The following is a 16,099-nucleotide window of genomic DNA, read 5'->3' as shown; positions in this document are numbered from 1 at the left end:
CAGCCCCAAAGCCTGAGGTCCCATTCCCATCCCTGAACCAGTCACAGTGGTCAGGAGTATTCTGACTGGCCTGGCCAAGGGTCACTGCGCACTTTTGATAGAGGAATTCAAGAGTTAAAGGCCGTAGCCCTATGGGATAGGCGTAACTGACTAATGCCTGTGGAAAGCTGTTATTCCAGGAGGTCTGCAAGCAATTCAGCCATTCCACCTTCGTTCCCCAGGAGGCCCGCAAGCACCGGAGGTGGGTTGGAGACGGAATCTGAACCCTGGTGTTCCAGGGTGGGAACCTCAGATAAAGAATTGTTGATCAACAGATACAGAAGTACTAGGAAAATCACAGCTGGACTGCAATTCTGGCCAATTAACCTTTTTTCCAAACTCCTCAACTACCCTTTCTTCTCCTTATAAAAAGGTTGGTTTGAAATAAGATGTTAAGATGATTTTTGAGGATACATACCCGCCCCGCACTCTCAGATCTCGGGCCATCTAAATAAAGCGCCCACGGAGATTCAATCCATGTTTCTACTTGTTGGTTCTGGTGGTGACAGGCAACACGAACACTGACTTTTCACTTTCAAGAACCACCCCCCGCCCCACCCTGCCCCCCCCGCCGCCAACACCAGGACCACTGAGGAGCTGAGTCCCCCAAAGGGCATGCTCCCCAAACCAGCATTGCATGTCTTCATGGAGGCCACCTCTGAACTTTTCTGTTGGAATCCTACTTGATTTTTTTAAAGCTTTTATCTATTTATCTTTAGAGGGAAAGGGAGAGAGAAAGAGAGGAAAACATCAATATGTGGTTGCCTCTCCCACGCCCCCTACTGGGGAGCTGGCCCAAAACCCAGGCTTGTGCCCAGACTGGGAATCAAACCAGTGACCCTTTGGTTCACAGGCCAGCGCTCAATCCACTGAACCACACCAGCCAGGACATGATTTTGTAAATTTTGCTTTCTGCTAGTCTTTTCTAGTTACAAGTGATAGCAAGCATAAAGTTGTTCCATTGTGGTGGTGGTGATTTTTAACCAAGAGAAGAAACAATTTTAATTGAAAACATTCTATCCACTAAGATCATATCCCCCTGCAGACAGAGAAAAGGCCACCATTATTTGCCTCTTTAGTGCCTCAACAGACACAGGGACACCAGTGTTTTACTGGAGCCTGTTTAAGGATTTTTTTCCTAAACAAAAGGAAAATCATGTAACATGGAAGGTGACTGCTGCTCCACATTGGTGAGGTCAGAAGTGGACCAGCTAGAGCGTGATTTTGAAGGAACAATTGACAAGATAAAGTGACTAATAAGACGAGAGTGAAAGGGGTGACCTCAAGGTAGAAGTGGAAAAAGCCAAAGTGGAAAAAAACCCAACACTGAAACAATTCCAAAAACTTTTTGTTTCATCCTCCAAAAATGTGAAGAAAAATAAATTTGTTTATTCACAAATTATTACTGTTTTTCCCAGGTCTCTGCATTGCTAAATTGACCAGCCAAAATAACTTGCTAAAAAAAAAATGGCATCAGGGTCAGTAAATTTTATGTCTTAAAAATGCTAATCAAAGTGTGGACTTATTTACATTTTTTTCTGCAATTACTCCTGTTTTTCCTATACCAATACAGAAGTTTAATTTTTTTTCCTCTCATGGCTTCAAATACTTGAGAAAGTTTACATCCTTACTCTGAAGTTTCATGCCTGAGTGAATGTACATGTAATAGCAAAATAAGGACAACAGGAAGAGGAAAGATGGTTAGATAACCAAAAAGTCATGGAATTTTCTAGCTAAAAAGACTAGATTTCAACCTCTTTGTTTTATAGATAAAAATTATCAGAGACTCAAAAAGGCCTGAGGGTGTTCCCCTGTGTCTTCCTGCTGACTTTCCCTGCCCAGTGCATGCAGCTTCCTGCCGGGCGAGCGCAGTCTGATTGGTGCTGAAGGCAGCGTCAGCCCTGAGTGGCTGGATCCAGACAGGATCCTGGTAGCCCCTGGACACGGGGAACCAGTGAGATTGAGAGTCATGGACGGGGAGGTCATGAGGTTCGCAGAGTGGCCAAGGGGGCGAGGATGGCCAGGAGGGTAACAGTCTGCTGGAACCCAGGAGGCTTCGGGTGGTGGGTGCTGGGATTTAAAAGGAGTAGGGCCTGGAGGTGGGTGAGGGTGGGGAGTGTGAGGCAGCCCTGTGGCTTTTGTCTCCAGGCTCTCTTGCCCTGGGGAGCTTGTTGTAATGCAGATTTATGGTCTCATCGGAGGAGTGAAAATCCAGGGTCCAGTTAGGTTTGTGGGCGGGATTCTGACTCGATACACGTCTGCCTTGGAGGGTCTTGCTAGGGGAAACCTTGGGGCATCAACACACAAGGGGTGGTGTTTGGTGTTGTGAGTTCTCTAGGAGCCTTTTGGCTGAGATGCTATGCTGTGGAACTGGAACCCAGGTCAGAGGGCAGAACAGCCCTACAAGAAGGCACTGGAGCCGTCCTACAACCCTTCCTGTCCAACAGCCTGCAGCTGCGTAGAATCACTGAGCAGTGCCATTAGGCCTCCGTCAGTACTGAATTCTGACTATGAGTATGGATGGGCGTGGGGATGGGGACCCAGAAGAATGTCATTGTGAGGGGAGCAGGTCCTTGGTGGCCCTCTGCAGGGCTCCTTGCCCTCCTGGCAACCCCTATAGGAGCTTGGACCTTTCTCTCAGTAGGGGCAGACAGCAGCCAGGAGAGAACTTAATGCTGTCTCAGTTGGGTACCCAAGGGTCTTCCTCCCACCCACCGATACGGCCTGCAGATCTTCCCTGGGAGAGAGGGGAGGCCAGTGGAGGCCGCATTCCCTCCCCCAGCCCCCACCAGCATCACCAGAGGGATAGTGTGAGAACAGCATCTCTTCTTTGGGGCAGTCAGGACTGCCTGCTCTGGGCAGTGGGAGCCCCAAGAAGCTTGTATAACCAGAGAAACTCCAGGGAAAGCTGATAGCTGCAGGTTGCAGGAAGCTACACTGGCCAAGGACCCAAGGAAGACAAGGGCAGAGGGAAGGAGCAGACTGGAAGTGGGAATAAAAGGACTCGGTAATGGCTGTGGAGGCTAGGGTGAGAGGAAGAATGCAGGGGTGTCAAACTCATTTTCACAAGGGCCACATCAGCCTCGTGCTTGCCTTCAAAGGGCTGAATGTAATTTTTGGACTGGATAAATGTACTGCTCCTTAACAGTTAAAGTGAGAGCTCAGCCCTGCCACCAGGTAGAAACAAGGTGGAGGGCTGGATTTGGCCCGCGGGCCTTGTGTTTGCCACCTGTGGTATAGAGGGAGTCAGGAGCACCTGGCTGGAAAACCCTAGTGGGAATGGAGGGCGGGAGACCGAAAGGTCATGTGTAGGCCTTCATTGGCTCGAAAACCTCTGGGACTATACACGGGACATCGATCACGCGTGCAACATCGCGGGTTTACCTACACACACTACAGCTGCGCTGGTGAGAGACAAACCCACGGCCCCACTCGGGGCTCTGGTCTGTCCGGGGGCGGGGCCCGGGCTGTGGAATAAGAATGAAGGAGGCCGAGCTGTAGTTAGGGGCCGCGAGGGTCTTCCATGGAGGGCACAGGCACCTACTTTTGACGGTGTGTCCAAGGAAGCCTCTCTGAGAGACAAGGATGAAAGGAGCCGTGGTAAGAGCTGCACGCCTGCCCCCCAGGCACCAGACTACCAAGGCCTCCAGGCAGGAGGGCTGATTGTACTGGAGGAACAGCTGGCAGCCACCGTGGCTGGAGTAGCAGGTGTAGGAAATAGGCAGGGGCCAGGTCATACAGTAACCCCTACCCACTCCCCTAGGTCACAGCAGGGAGTTTGGGTTGTTTTTCTAAGTGCCAGGAGAAGCCATTGGAGGTGGAGAATGGATTATGGGGGGCGGGGGTGCATGGCCCAGTTCCAATGACGGGCAAGTCCAGATGAGGGACCAGGCTGGAGGCACAAGTAGGCAGAAGTGCTTTATTGCAAAGGTAAGCCCCTCAGAACTGGCTCATGGGTCAGATGCAGAATGCTGAGGGCTGAGAGCTAGGTCAGAGGAGGCAGGAAGGGAAGTAAACGCTGCAAGAAAAAGGAGGTACTAATGGGGCTGGATGCTGCTGGGTGTGGGGGAGGGGCTGACAGGAAAGCCAGTGCAGAGAGACCTGGACAGAGGAGTTTCTGTGGAGGACAAAAGATGGGTGTGAGCGGGATGAAGGGGAGCAGGGAGAGGGGGTGGAGACACAGTAGAGATAACTGGAGAATTTGCTCTGAAGCACAGCTGAGGAATTGGGTGGTATCTGGAACAAGGAGTTCAGGGAAGTGTTTTGTTTTTTGTTTTTCAGTGAGATACTATAGAATCACTTCTCTGTCCACTCTAAAATCTACAGGCACGAGGGGGAAAGCCAGCTGGAAAGCCATTATGTGGCTTACGGAACCCAGTGCTCACAGTTGTGTCCACAGACCAGGGAAGTCTGAGGCTGCAAGGCGGGGAGTGAGAGGAATGTGTGTGCTTATGTCCGGGTCCCGAAAACGCCTGTCTGAGTTAAGGACCCAGTGGGGCACAGGTGGGGAGACCTCAGCCTCTGATCCACAGAGGACAGGTGAGGGTGGAAGGGCTAAAGGAAACAGCTTCTCACATTGCAGCAGGCTCAGAACACCTGAGGCTGCACACAGTGGTTACTAAGGGGTCAGTTCCTCAGAGAGTCAGGTCCCAGGTTTATGGACCAGTGTGAGAGGCCTCGGCTGTGGGGCTCCTGTTTCGTCAGGTGACAGAGGAGGTGAGTCTGCAGTAAGAACGAGAGGCTGCCCCGCCATTCCAGATTGGCTTCCCGGGACAGCTGGGTTGGAAGGTTTAGGTGTTGGACCTCCAGGGAGCTGCTGGTGATGCAAGGAGGCTGATGCGGAACCTAGATGTTGCCATGGAAGGGGCTGGGGACAAAACGGGTGGCTTTTCATCGGGCTAGCCCCTGTGTCCCCAGTCCAGCCTTGTTCCCTGCGCAGGCAGGCTGTTCGTTGATTGGCTCCCCCTCAGCCCCCATCCCTCTCCCCTGTGACTCCAGGAGTCTGTGCCATAGGCTGGGGGTTTGGCTAGAGGATGGAGTCGAAGGGGTACCCTGGATGAACCGGTCTCACGTCAAGAAAAGAAGCCTGCAGCCAGTCCCTATCCAGGCGACCAGGCAGGCAGCTATCTTCCTCAGTGGCTAATGAAGTAGCAGGGAGCAGGGTGCTCAAAGGCCATCCCTACCCCCAAGCCATTCATCTGCCAAGGGGGGCACCCCATGGCTTTGCTCCTAATGCGCTCATAACTTCCTGGGAAGGAAAATAGAATCATTCTCACTCACCATGTCAGTGCATGGAGCTCCCCTAACGCTCCAGGAGCCCTTGGGGGCTGCAGGACAGCCACTCCGCAGAGGTGGGCTCCCCCTCTGCTTGCCGGGCCAGCCATCTCCCGTGACCGGGGAACAGAGGCTCAGGACTCCGACTCGGTTGGTTGGTGAGCGCAGGGGATCGTTGCTGGTCCTAGGGCTGGCGGCCAGTGCGGAGGCGATGAGAGGTTAACACTCGACAGTGAGGGAGATCCTAAGTCAATCCAGGGCTCGACAGTTGTGGAATCATTTGCTGAGAAGCCACCCAAGGCCAGATCAAGGGTTTCATTGCAGGGGCCGGATTGGCCAGACCTCAAAGCAGCGCGCGCCCACCTGCCCGCGCACACCACCACCTCCCTACACAGAGGCGCGCGCAAGCGCGCGTACACACTCGCACTGACTTTACTAGTAGAACAGGAGCCAGAGAAGGCGCGTCCCAAACTGGGATCCCGCATGTTAGGAAAGGAAAATCGGGCGGTGGGCCATCTTGGGAGGGAAAGAAGCTTTGAGCCAAGACCTTGACCCAAGAGAAAGCAGAGGGCGCAAAGAGGCCAGGGGAGAAACCATGAGGCGTGCTGCGAGCAAACCCGGTGCCGCAGAGTCAGGGGCATGGCTGGCTCCGCGGGCCAGGGCGTAGCCCAGGGAAGGCGCGCCGGGCTGTCTAGTTAGTCCAGGCGCGCTTCCTGGAGGAGTAGGAAGGTTTACCGCCAGAGCAGCAGGGATAAATGGAGGGGGCGGAGCAGGCGTCCAGCTGGGCCGAACTGAGCCCTCCCCCCCCCCACCCCCGGCCCAAAAGAGGGGGCGGAGGCCAGCCGCATGCTTAAAGCCGATTCTGAGGAAGCCCTTTCTCGACCCGAAGCAGTGGCATGACTCCGTGGGCCTCTGAACCTAACGAGTTTTTCCCACTTACCAGCCCCGCCCAGCCCCTAACCGGGCGAAGCTTGGGCGGGCAGGCGGGCCCGTGGAAGCCGGGTCTCCACGTTCTGGTTAAGCCGCCACGGTCTTCCGGGAGCAGCCCGTCTGAAGTTGACCAGAGCGCTGGTGGGCGGGCGGTACCCAGTCGTGGGCCTCACTGGCCCCCCACCCCTGCGCCGGGGCGGGGCGACGGAGCGGCTTTAGGACCCAGGCGCAGCACGGGGGTGTGTCGCCAGCTCCCTCCGCTGGCCCGCCTGGGACGCCAAGTTTGGGGTGCAAAAGCACGGAGTGAGGATCCCGGGAGTGTGCGCGTGGGTGCAGCCGTCCGGCCGCCGATCTCCAGGGCCGCGACCACCAAACACGTGTTATATTTCCAGCCTTGAGGTGGGTGCCTGAGCCGGTGGGTGCCTGAGCCAGCGGGCGCGGCGGAAAGGCCGTCCGCTCTCCGCAGGGAAGGCATGCTAGGCAGGGACGCGGAGCCATCGGAGCACTGGGGGGATGCTTGCTGCCTCTGCAAGGGCTCGGAGCATCGTGGGCGAGAGGGTGGGGGTGGGGGGGGGGCTTCCCAGCTGAGGGAAGGGTGTGGGGGTGAGTTCGGTCTCGAGAAAGTGGGTGTCCTGGTGGGGTAGACGAGCAGTGGAAGGAGACCCAAGGAAGGCGTCATGGACTATGAGCGCTGGATTAGTGCTCTGTGTCACTGTCTTGAGATTCTTAAGTTTATGAACCAATGAGGTAGCCGGGGGAGGGGGGCCTGGAAGTGGGTGGGACGGAGCTGTGGGTTCCCTAACACCTCCGGCGTCGGGCTCGTCAGAGCCGGGCGCTGCTGCCTCCGACAGTCTCATTTTACGTTCTGCGCGGAAGCCTGCCCACCGGTAGTGGTCCCCGGACTCCTGACTGTCCCCTGCGCGGCTGTTAACAGTCTCCAACGCGGCTTGGACACCCGAGAGCCAGCGCGGGGTTTGTACAATATTTACTTGCACGTGGGGCTCTGGGGATGGAAGTAGGGTGTGCACCGTAGCCACCCTTCCAGACCCTGGTCACCCTCGTCCTCTGTTCATTTCTGCGGCCTCGGTTGCCAGTTTTACTGCCCCTGCTCCTTCCTCCTTTCTGGATGCAGCCCGGGTTACCGCCCGCCTGCCCTTCTGTCGGCATCCTGCCTCCCCCTTCCACAGACCCCCAGGGTCTCCGAGTTTAGAGGCGCTTTCCTCTCGTGCACGCGGCCCCTCTCGTGGCTTCCTTCCTGGCACAGCGCGGCACCAACAGCCGGGACCATCCGGGGCCCAGGGTAGGGAGCGCGCACAGCTCCCCTTTCCCATCCCCCTTGAGGACCAACGGCTCCGCCTCCCAGGAGACCCCGGGACTGGGCTGTGGCTCCAATGGAAGAAGGCAACAAGAGGGAAGCCGTTGCCCCTCCGCCCCCGTGCTGGGGCGCGTGAAGTTGGGGCGGCTACACGTGTGATGGGTGTTGATGGCCGTCCTTACGGACGTGAGAGTGAGAGGACCCATGTGCGGGGAGGAGGGCTTCAGCCCGGGTGCTGGGCTTGGCAGCAAAAGAACGGCAAAAGAAGGTGGTCGTCTGCTACAAGGAGGGTAGAGGCGACTTCTCAAGACACCAGGCTACTGAATGCTGCAAGCAGTGAATCCCTCACTGTGTCACGGGGTACTGTTAATTACTCATGGAGAAAACATGCTGAGAACATCTGTCAGCTCTCTCACCTGGGCAGCCCCTAGCAGATGGGCTAAAGAATTGCAGGCTTGACTTCCTCCAGCTCCTCAAGAGGGCCCTGCCTAGTACTGTTCCTCGCTCTTTCCTGTGAGGTGGCCCTGGGTTGGGTCCCTGGGAAGGGTAAGAAGAAATCAGCAGGGCTGGTGTGGGGTGGAGAGCAGATGGGCACCGGAGACTGGCCAGGGCTGGTCCTTGGAGCTGGTAACAGTTCTTTGGCTTCCCTTGCAGAAAACTCTTCCAACATGTCTCTGGATGGATCCATTGAGGATGTAGGTGAGTACACTCAGGTGTGGGTATGTGTACAGAGAGAGCTCCCCGGTCAAAAGCCTCTAGAGGAGCTAGTACATCCACCTGGGTGTCCACGGCATTGGCCACCCATCTGTGGCCCTCTGCTGGTGCTGGGATGCCTTGGGATGCTACCCTTTAGGAGCTTGTGGTGTGGTCAGAGAGGCAACTGAAGCTGCCCCGGACACTGGCGGGTCTCCGGTGTTCTTGTGGTGCTGTGGTCCCTCTCCTGGGCTGTATAGGTCATCTGGTGCTGTCCCATGGTTCACTTTTACAATGCTCTGGTTATCCAACCAGCCGTAGGCCAAGTGTTTGGATGCCCACATCCCTCAGTCCCTGCCCAGCCCTGCGAGGGAGAGGCTGCCCTTATCCCTCTACAGAAATGTAATTCTGCTTCTGCATTCCCTGATAGGTCTGGCCTAACTCGCTCTTCTTCACATCTCTGGATGAGCTCTGTGCTCTCTCTCTCCTGCGCCCAGACCTAGGAGCTGGCATGACCGTCAGAGGGTTGTCCAGTGGGACAGTGTTTGGACAGAGTAGTGATGTGCCCTTACCCAGAGTCCCTAGGGTATGGCAGCTGCATGTGCCAGGCTGCTGGCAGGGGAGTTAGGCATGTGTCTGGGCCGTAGGATAGAGGAGGGGGCATGGCATCCCAGGAGCCTTGCATGGACCTGGTAGTGCCAACTGGGCAGGACCTGGGGAGAAGCGGGCAGTGTGAAGGGCAGCACGGGGGAATAGTGGGTGCTTTGGGTGACGGAGGAGAGGCTGGGAAAGGTTGGAGCTGGAGAACCAGGTTGACAAAGCAAAGCGGGCCTGGAATAGGGCAGGGAGTTTTTCACGGACATGAACTCCATGATAAAAGTCAGAAGGACACTTTTTTACCTAATAGCTCTGCTCCGGGCTCTGGGTGTGGTGCAGACCTGGGGCTAGGTTTCCCTAGTCCGTAGGGGCCCTGCTCGGGGAGGCCTAGCACCTCCTGTCCAGAAGGGGCCCAGGCTGAGCACAGGACGACACAGGGGGAAACGGAGCCTGGGATGTGCAGAGGAAACCAGCGGGCCAGAGTGGAAGTGAGTCAGGGTGAGTCACTGCCTGGCAGGTGTAGGCGTGCTGCTGACCTGTCCCTGTCCCCGCACAGGTGTTGGGCATTGGTGGGGTCTGGGTGACAGGGGTCCCTTTCCTGGGATCACCCACAAGTGTGAAACATAGGGGACCCATAGTCAGGAAGAGGTGCCGGCTTGGCCAAGAGTGAAGCTGGGCCCTTGGGACTCGCCAGAGAAGAAGCGTTCCGTGAGCTTTGAGGAAGGCTCTCTGGCCTGCCGCTTGGAGCACAGGAGCTGGCGTGCCCGGGGTTCCGGCCAGCTGGCCTGAGTTGTGAGAGACTGAGGTGGGGAGTGAGACTGGGTCTGAGGGGCCGAGGGCGAGGACAGAGGTAGCGGGCCTGGTTCAGACTGTGATCCCAGAGGCTTCTGGGAGCCCCAGTGGGCTTAGGGAAGATCAGAACATTTGCACCTCACAGGGAAGCCTTCCCATGGGGGGTCCTGTGCTGTGGGGCAGTCGCAGGAACTAAGAGGCGGGCCAAGGGGTCCGGGCTCCCACCCTGGGGGAGGGGCACGACGGACGGGGCTGAGAAGAGGCCGCCTTCCGCAGGCCCCATCTCCTGTCAGTCCCTGGCTCCGTTTCTCTGGCCTCGCTTCCTCCTGCTTCCCGGGCCTCGGGGCCTCGTCTGATGTTTGGACTATGTCTCCCGCCTTGATGCTTTGCTTGCAGACCCTCCCTGGGAGAAAGCACTCCTGGGCCAATGAGGTGGGGAGGGAGGGCTCTGGCTTGCCTTGGATCCCATCTGGGTAGCCAGGCAGAACTGGGTCCTGTAACCTGGAGTTTCTGAGAGGGCAGGGTTTAGGCAATCCTAACTGTGTCATTGTACCTTGTTCCTGGCTCAGAGTTTGTAGAATGAACATATTTTTTTTCTAGCCGAAGGACATGTGTGGGTCAGAACAGTGCAAGGCCCAGTTCCTGCAGCTGAAGAATGGTGGAGAAGGTTGTTGGGTGGGGATTGAGGGGACAGGGCCAAGACTTACCTGCTCTGTTTACCTGGGCCTGAGGCCGCCTTCCTGGCCTTTGAGGGACCTCCCTGATGACTCACTGAGAGTGTACCAAGTGGGACGGCCCAGGGTCCTTGCTCCATGGTCTTGAACTCCTTCCTGGGGTGCAGCACTGACGGCCAGGCCCTCTTGGGGGGGTCTCTCTCTTGGTGGTGGTGGGATCTCCAGGCTACCTCAAGTGTGACACAGATGATGCCTCTGAAACCCATGAGGAGAAGCTGGGGGAAGAGGCCTTCGACACGGTCAACTCCTCCATTGTGTCTGGCGAGAGCATCCGTTTTTTTGTCAACGTCAACCTCGAGGTGCAGCCCACCCAGGCTGGTATGGTGGTTGTAGCAGGGACAGATTTTGGGGGAGGGCAGGGGACCGGGGACTGGGCAGGCATGGCCCCAGTCCGCCAAGAGAGACCTGAAGAGGTGGGTGGCACCCTGAGCCCTCTCCCTTTTTTCTAGCTGACAGTGAATCGCTTGATGGCTGCGGGCTCCTCCACACCTCCCGCAAGGTGGGTGGCCCATCTGCGAACCCAGAGATCCTGGGTTTAGGGTCACTAGGTCAGAGTGGAGGCACCTGATCCCGAAGACAGCTCATGCAGCTCCCTTCTTGCTCTACACGGGGACCTCACATGAGCCCAAGGCCAATCTGCTAGCACCATCCCTCCTGGAAGGGGAAGCTGGGCCTGGCGGGAAGGGGCAGCCAGGGGCCACTGTGGAGCAGAGGCCCAGGCAGTGGCAGCATGTCTCACTCACGGGCCATTGTGGGGTCTCCCCAGTACCTGAAGTTAAAGAACTTCGAGGAAGAGATCCGTGCGCATCGGGACATAGATGGCTTCCTGGCTGGGGCCAGCATCATCCTGAACGAGCCGGCCACCTCGCTGGATGACGTGCTGCGGGCCATGGTGTTGCGCGTCGCCTGCGACCCCGACAACGTCGAGCCCAACTGCAACTTGGACCTGCTCATGTCTATGCTCTTCACGGACTCGGGGGCGCCCATGGCGGGTATGCGCTGGCTATGCCCGCCTCCCCTCTCACCTGGGCGGGGAGATCAGGGAGGCGGGTTGGCTGACCCTCCTGTTCCCCCCGCAACCTGTCCTCAGTCCACCTGCTGTCGGATACCATCCAAGGAGTCACTGCCACGGTCACAGGGGTACAATACCAGCAGTCATGGCTCTGCATCATGTGAGTTGCCAGGCCACCACATTCGGCCTCCCTATGGGTCATGTTGGAGCCGGGCACCCACATCCCCATAGAGGCTGGCTCGCCCAGTTTAGGAGAAAGGATGTGAGCACTCCTGACCCATTTGATCATCTTTCTTGGTCCCTAGCAGAAGTCACTGGGGGGGGTCAAAACTGGGAACTCTGGGTGGTGTCCAGCCCCAAGTGTGGCAGCTGTGTGCTGTGTGCTCCCCCCCCACCAGCTGCATGTCCAAGTCCCTGCAGAAGCGGCACGTGTGCATCAGCCGCCTGGACCGCCCGCAGAACTGGGGGGAGAATTCCTGTGAGGTCCGCTTTGTCATCCTGGTGCTGGCCCCACCTAAGATGGTGAGGAGAGGCCCTGGGGTGGCTTCCGCTCTGGGGAGGAGGGTTCCAGGTCGCCTAGGAGGCATCTCTTCCATGTGCTGGGGCACCCCACACAGGGCCTCTGCAGATCTCATTCCCACCCTGTACCTTCATCTCAGACCTCCTGGGTTTCTCTGAAGCATTCTTGCTAGATCCTCATCAAGCCCTAACTTCCCCAGAGATTGCTGGAAAGATTGTATTTCCTTTCTTATGGAAAAGAGATACTTTTTAAAATTATTATTCAAATGTAGGGGCCTTTCTTTAGCCTGCCCCAACCTAAACCTTCTTCTAGTTGGCTGATGATGATTGGCAGATGTGATTCCCCCCATGCCTCACCCCCAGAAAAGCACGAAGACTGCGACAGAGGTGGGGCGCACCTTTGCCACCATGTTCTTGGACATCACCTTCCGCCAGAAGCTCCTGAAGACCCACACAGTGGAAGAATTCAAAGAGGCCCTGGTCCACCAGAGGCAGCTGCTCACGAGCCAGGGTCCGTGCAACGGGAAGTACTTCAGCTCTATCAGCCTTCAGAGGCCCCCCCAACAGGTACTGGGGCCAGGTGGGCCTGGGTGGGTGGCATGGGGCATGGGGCGCAGTACTAACTGGCACCCTGCCATAGCACCTGCAGTCCAAAGACTTCCTCCCTGTGGGGAAGGGCATCCGAGAGGACTTCGCCTGCAGGTTCCCCGTGTACCCCCTGGACTTCACTGACGGTATGTGGCCCTGTGGTTCCCCCCGAGCTTGGCCAGTGGCTTGGGCCACAGGACAACAGATGTTCCCGTCTGGCAGCCCCTGACACACTCTGTCCTGTCCCCCATTCCTAGGCATTATCGGGCAGAACAGGGCGGTGGGCAAATACATCACCACCACCCTGTTCCTCTACTTCGCCTGCCTCCTGCCCACGATCGCTTTTGGGTCCCTCAATGACGAGAACACTGATGGGGCCATCGGTGAGGGGCCGGAGGTCGGTGGGGAGGGCTGGGGGGGCGCCCAGGACTGCGCTGCCCTCCTGACCACCCGACCCCTCAGATGTGCAGAAGACCATGGCCGGGCAGAGTATCGGGGGCCTCTTGTACGCACTCTTCTCTGGGCAGCCGCTGGTGGTGCTGCTGACAACTGCGCCCCTGGCCCTCTACATCCACGGTGCGGTGGGGTTGTGGCGGGGGGAGGTCGCGGCGGCCCCTGGCCCGAGCCCGGCCCTGACGCCTGCCCCCATCCTGCTACCCACAGTGATCCGTGGCATCTGTGACGACTACGATCTGGACTTCAACACCTTCTACGCGTGGACGGGCCTGTGGAACAGTTTCTTCCTCGCTGTTTATGCCCTCTTCAACCTCAGCCTGATCATGCGTCTCTTCAAGAGGTGACAGGGCCTTCCCTGAACGGCTGGGGCCTTCGAGCAGGAGGGAGACCAAGGCCGGGGGTCTGGGTCAGCCTCCATGCCAGCCTCAGATGTCCTGTAACCCTAGAGGGGATGGGGTGCCCCCAAGGGGAAAGCTTGGGAATGGTCCTCTTCATGGCAGGAGGAGGTGAGGGGCCACACCAAGGATCAGGGAAGCCTCCCCCCCGCAATGACTCACCCCCATCTTATGAGGCATATCACCCCCTGGCAGGTCAACAGAAGAGATCATTGCCTTGTTCATCTCCATCACATTCATGCTGGATGCTGTCAAGGGCATGGTCAAAAGTGGGTATCTGGCCAGGGCTGCCAACTGCGTCCCTCTACTCGTTGTAGAGGATCTGAGTTAGTGGGGTTACAGGCTATGGCTGGGGCAGTCAAGTAGCATGCAGGCTAAGGTAGTTCCCGTGCTCAGGGTGCTCTGGGGAGCAGCATCCTCATGTGCTGTATGGTGACAGGGCTGCCCCAGGCAGGATCCAGAGGCACTGGGCCAGGCTTGATGAGCTAGCAGAGACAGGGCAGAGAGACAAGGGCAAGTGGTAGAGAGTGCTGGGTGGATGGGCAAGTCGATGAGGTCCTGGCTGATGGAGAAGACCAGCTTCCCCGCAGTCTCCTGGAACCCAGATGGCTGAGGCCTATCGGCCTGTACCCACAGTCTTCCAGAAGTACTACTACAGCAGCATCCAAGCGGACTACGACATGGATCGCCGTTCCCTGGTGAGCCTGCTGGGCCTCGGCACCAACCTCAACACCAGCTTCCATACTGCCCTCAACGCCAGCCTCCTGGGCAGCCCGCCGGATCTGACAGTGGGCAGCCATCCTGAGCACCCGGGCCGGGACACTGCCGTGCTCAGCCTCCTGATCATGCTAGGCACACTCTGGCTGGGCTACACCCTCTACCAGTTCAGGAAGAGGTGAGGGGGACCTAGAGGTGAGGGTAAGGGGACATGAGCCCCTGGACCACACTGACACACTCACCTGTGCCCCCAGCCCCTACCTGCACCCTTATGTGCGGGAGATCCTGTCAGACTGTGCCCTGCCCATCTCGGTGCTCACCTTCTCCCTCATTTGCTCCTACGGCTTCCGGGAAATTAAGAGTGAGTTGTGGCTGTGCTGGAACACGGCGGGCCTGGGTGAGCCCCCCCCCCCGTGGAGCTGGCGGCTGGAGCAGGGTCTGTACCTCACTGCAGTGTCCAAGTTCCGCTACAACCCCAGTGAGAGCCTGTTTAAGATGGCCAAGATGCAGTCACTGTCCCTGGGGGCTATTGGCAGTGCCATGGGCCTCGGCTTCCTGCTCTCCATGCTCTTCTTCATCGAGCAGAACCTGGTGGCTGCCTTGGCTAATGCACCAGAGAACAGGTTTGCAGGGCTGGGCAGGGAGGGCTGAGCAGGATGCCCACCCTCCCGGGGCCAGCAGGGGTTCCATCCACAGCCCCTGCCTGTTTGCTGCAGACTAGTGAAGGGCACGGCCTACCACTGGGACCTCCTGCTCATCGCCATCATCAACACGGGGCTGTCTCTGTTTGGGATGCCCTGGATCCATGCTGCCTACCCCCACTCCCCGCTGCATGTGCGGGCACTGGCTCAGGTGGAGGATCGTGTGGAGCACGGACACATTTGTGAGACGTGAGTGTGAGGGTGGCACCATGAGGCAAGAGTCGTGTGGGCCCTGAGGTGGAGTAGCCTGGAGCCACGTGTGACCTCAGGAGGGATGTGGCCCTGAAGTGTCCTAGCCTGGGAACCATATGCGGCCTGAAATGAGGTGTGACCTGGTGGCCCAGGGCTGGAGCTGATCTGGTGCTCTGGGACCACGCAGGATCGTGAGCGTGAGGGAGACTCGGCTGACCAGCCTGGGTGCCAGCATCCTGGTGGGCTTCTCCCTCCTGCTGCTGCCCTTCCCACTGCAGTGGATCCCCAAGCCTGTGCTCTACGGCCTCTTCCTCTACATCGCCCTCACCTCCATCGACGCCAACCAGCTCTTTGAGCGTCTGGCCCTGCTGCTCAAGGACCAGGTGAGGATCTGGCCTGGAGCGGGGCTGTGGGTGGGAGGTGCCACGGCACCAGACCTGACCACGCCTGGCCCTCCCACCCACAGGCCTCGTACCCACCCACCCATTACATCCGGAGGGTGCCCCAGAGGAAGATACACTACTTCACGGGGCTGCAGGTCCTGCAGCTGCTGCTGCTCTGCGCCTTCGGCATGAGCCCCCTGCCCTACATGAAGATGATCTTTCCCCTCATCATGATCGTCATGATCCCCATCCGGTAAGGGGGTGGAGGCCTGGGACGGGTGCCCTCTGCCTCCTCCCAGATCCAGTGTTCATCTTTCTGCCTGTTCTCTACTTCCTCTCCCCCCCAGCTACAAGCTGCTGCCCCAAATCATTGAAGCCAAATACCTGGACGCCATGGATGCTGAGCACTGACTGGCAGGCCCTGGCACACCCTGTTCATCTGTTCCTCCGGGTCTTCCTAGCCTGGCTGTGCCTTCTCGTGGGGAGGTGTGGGTGTCTTGGAGTGCTGTGCTGTGCTGCACCCCCTCCCAGCTGTCCCGACAGGCCTAGGGCATCTGTGCCCCGTGGGGGTTCTGTGGTGTGTGCCTGCACCGCCCATTGCCCTTTGCTTTGGGTGAAACACTGCTCAGGACAGCCTCAGCCCAAGGTGGAACTAAGCAGGACGGATTTTCTTTTGATAAAAGAGTCAGATGCCTGAGAGAGAAACCATTTCCTTGATTGTGTAAGGAATTCACTGTACGCACATTAGAGAATAAAGCTCCT

The 16,099-nt window shown here is 57.9% G+C and overlaps 1 protein-coding gene and 1 long non-coding RNA gene across 7 annotated transcripts; one reads left to right on the top strand and one right to left on the bottom strand.

Annotated features, from left to right (window-relative positions):
- Positions 1-4,023: 4,023 nt before the first annotated feature.
- LOC123814867 lies at positions 4,024-6,384 on the bottom strand. 2 transcript variants are annotated; one of them, XR_006785002.1, is made up of 3 exons: positions 6,254-6,384; positions 5,320-5,538; positions 4,024-4,906 (listed from the first exon to the last, which is right to left on the bottom strand). It is a non-coding gene; the product is annotated as an uncharacterized LOC123814867 (long non-coding RNA). The 2 variants fall into 2 exon arrangements; XR_006785003.1 differs by having other exon boundaries at positions 5,320-5,503; positions 6,254-6,375.
- SLC4A11 (solute carrier family 4 member 11) lies at positions 6,161-16,099 on the top strand. 5 transcript variants are annotated; one of them, XM_045832973.1, is made up of 21 exons: positions 6,161-6,642; positions 7,095-7,215; positions 8,213-8,257; positions 10,540-10,692; positions 10,824-10,873; positions 11,141-11,366; positions 11,465-11,546; positions 11,785-11,908; positions 12,269-12,472; positions 12,546-12,639; positions 12,751-12,876; positions 12,956-13,069; positions 13,157-13,289; positions 13,540-13,613; positions 13,981-14,239; positions 14,316-14,422; positions 14,516-14,684; positions 14,778-14,951; positions 15,142-15,337; positions 15,421-15,590; positions 15,685-16,099. In XM_045832973.1, the coding sequence occupies exons 3-21, from the start codon at positions 8,227-8,229 to the stop codon at positions 15,746-15,748; spliced, it is 2,550 nt and encodes an 849-aa protein (XP_045688929.1). In that variant the 5' UTR covers positions 6,161-6,642; positions 7,095-7,215; positions 8,213-8,226; the 3' UTR covers positions 15,749-16,099. The 5 variants fall into 5 exon arrangements, with proteins under 5 accessions (XP_045688929.1, XP_045688928.1, XP_045688930.1 ...); XM_045832972.1 differs by having other exon boundaries at positions 7,070-7,215; XM_045832974.1 differs by lacking the exon at positions 7,095-7,215.

The sequence above is a fragment of the Phyllostomus hastatus genome, unplaced genomic scaffold (assembly GCF_019186645.2).
Source record: "Phyllostomus hastatus isolate PE091 unplaced genomic scaffold, TTU_PhHast_1.1 phas_contig_17, whole genome shotgun sequence".
NCBI lineage: Eukaryota > Metazoa > Chordata > Mammalia > Chiroptera > Phyllostomidae > Phyllostomus > Phyllostomus hastatus.
This window is presented reverse-complemented; position numbering and strand designations above follow the sequence as displayed.